We start from the raw sequence: 2,578 nt of genomic DNA on the forward strand, positions 1-2,578 counted from the left end.
GCTACTGGGAGAAGCCTGCCAGGGCTTGAACTTGCAGGTGCCAGAGCACCTGACCTGATTCACAAGGCAGAAGGTCAACTTTGTTGACGAGGGCAGCTGATCGCGCATTTGAAGGGGTTGCTGGCGCCATGCCGGCTCGTGCTCCCGGCACCATCACCGTCGGCAGGGTGCCCCTAGCGCCTGTCTTATACAGCTTGTCGTTTCAAGTAGAGTTGACTTCACGTGTGAGGTGTCGTATATACCCTCAGTCGGGCACCTGGCGCGGTCACACCAGGGGGGGCGGGTGCCACAACCAGCGCGGGCTGATCTGATTTTTCAAGTTCGGGGGGTTGCCGCGACCCAGAAAAAGGCGTTTTAGTGCATTTAGAAGCCTTGAATCCCCGCTCAAGGGCCGACTTACGATGGTTCAGCTCGACGATCTGGATGAGCAGCAGCGGCAGAAGCCGTGGGAGGACAGGGCAGAGGAGGAAGAAGCTGGAGACGAGGAGGACGATGAGGGCGAGGAGGTGGGCTGGGGTCCGCGCGGGCCCGCCACCACAACGGCGTCGGGGGCCTGATGCCCCCCCTGGACACCCCTGGGCCCGTTCCCAGTGAGCCAGGCTGGGCCGGGCCCCACTCCGCCGATCGCCGCAGCCGCACTCCCCGCAACACGAGCCCGCGCACGGGCCGCGCCGCGCCCGCCCTCAGCGCCCCCGCCCGCCCGCCAACAACGACGCCGCGTGCAGGGGGGCGACGGCGGCGGCGCTGCCGGCGGCGGCGAGGACGACGATGATGACGATGTGAGGGGGAGGGGCGCTGCGGTGGCCAAAGGGTTGGGGCGCGGCGACACCCCTCTCGCCGCCTGGGGCGGCACCACGGCTCGCCCGCTTGGACCCAAGGGTCGGCGGCAGACTCCGCTGCGCCTGCGGCAGCGCGCCGCTTCAGAACGCAGCGCCCCGCGGCCGATGCCTGATCCTGCCGCCTGCCCCGCGCTTCGGACGGCGATCGCAGGATGACGAGGATTACGAGGAGGAGGGGGAGCCGGGGCTCGAGGCCATAGCGGTGGGTCCTGGGACGCAGCTGCGGTGCCGACCGCCTGGCCGGCGGCGGCAGCCGCGCCGAGCCCGATCCCGCGTAGCGCGCCGCCCGAGCTCCGTCGCCGGCGCCGCGCTGCTGCGCGCCCGTCCCTCTCAGATAGGACACGCCGCCCCACGGCGCGGGCGCTGTGCTTGCCCTCCAGTCCCCGCACCAACCTCTCTGGCGTACAGCACCCAGTACCGTCCCCTCAATCATCTTCACCCCCCCCCCTCGTTCCGTGCATCACCCCAGGGCGACGCCCCCGCGGTGGATGACGAGGAGGACTACGAGGGGGACGAGGCCGAGGACGACGTGAGCGCGGCCTCCCGGCAGCTTCCCACGGGGCCGCGGCCCCAACAACCGGCCGATGCGGACGCGGGGAGTGACTCGTGCTTGCTTGCTTGACGGCGCCCTGGAATGCTTGGTCGAGCGGCAATCGTCAAAACGCCTGCCCCAACACGTGCCCGCGCGCCACCCTTTCCCCCTGGCGGCCCCAACAGGAGGACGAGGATGATGATGAGGAGGACGAGGTGGGGGTGGGCAGAGCGGGGTCATGCGCGACAGGGGGTCAGAGCTGGGGAGCGGGTCGCAGGGGCGGATCGGGCCGGCAGCAAGGGGCGTGCGACGCGGCGCCGCGGCCGCGGCGCAGCGGGGGTGGTGGCCGGTGGCCGGTGGCCGGCCGCCGCGCGGGCTTGATCAGCGATGCCTCGGAAGCTTATCCCACTCTGCGCATCTGAGTCGATTATCTGCATCTCGATACCATCAGGAGCAAGCATGTCCACACCTGAGGACCAATCCTCAACCCCAACCCCAATTTCAACAAATTCCTTCAGGAGGAGCCCGCGGCCGGCCTCAAAAGGAAGCGCGGCCCCGGCGACGAGGAGGAGGAGGAGGAGGACGACGATGACGATGAGGAGGACGAGTGACGCCGCGGTGACACCAGGACGCGGCCGCTGGATGGCAAGGGGCGGCGCCGCCGGCGGGCCGCGACGGCCCTGCGTGCGCTGGGGCCGCAGCGCGGCCGCGGCCTGGCCGAGTGCCGCGGCAACGTGAACCTTTTACCTATGCAGCGTTTGGGGCCGCAGCCGCACCCTTACCATCATCTCGGTTGGCTTTGACCCTTCGTGCCGGCCCGCGACGGGCCGGGCGCGCAAACGGCCGGCGCGCCGCGAGCGCAGCGGTCGCTGACGCGTCTCTTCTTTGCAGGCGCGGTTGCCGCGCCGGCCCTGGCAGCAGCAGTAGCAGCAGCAACAGCGGCCTCAGCGGCGGCAGCAGCAGCAGCTGACCTTTGAGAGGTCCAAGCAGCTACTTTTGGCTTCCTCTCGACTGTTCGCCACCGGAGGGCCCACGCCGCGTGTGGGGGGCATGTGTGTTGCCTAGCCTGTGCGCTGGTGATCAGGCCTGCTGGGCAGGGCACCTCGTATGGCACGCCCCTGGGCCGTGGCGCGCATGTGCGTTTGTAGCTCTGTAATACCTGTACGCAGAAAGAAACTTGGCAAGCCTGAAGTTTTGGATCCCTTTC

At 69.2% G+C, this 2,578-nt stretch overlaps 1 protein-coding gene across 1 annotated transcript; it reads left to right on the top strand.

The window, feature by feature from the left end:
• Positions 1-401: 401 nt before the first annotated feature.
• On the top strand, positions 402-1,982 carry MNEG_13248 (hypothetical protein; the record flags this gene model as incomplete). Its single annotated transcript, XM_014038280.1, has 6 exons — positions 402-506; positions 726-779; positions 991-1,041; positions 1,309-1,368; positions 1,557-1,586; positions 1,890-1,982. The coding sequence occupies 6 exons, from the start codon at positions 402-404 to the stop codon at positions 1,980-1,982; spliced, it is 393 nt and encodes a 130-aa protein (XP_013893734.1).
• Between the last annotated feature and the right edge of the window lie 596 nt (positions 1,983-2,578).

Source organism: Monoraphidium neglectum, assembly GCF_000611645.1.
Source record: "Monoraphidium neglectum strain SAG 48.87 unplaced genomic scaffold scaffold03714, whole genome shotgun sequence".
NCBI lineage: Eukaryota > Viridiplantae > Chlorophyta > Chlorophyceae > Sphaeropleales > Selenastraceae > Monoraphidium > Monoraphidium neglectum.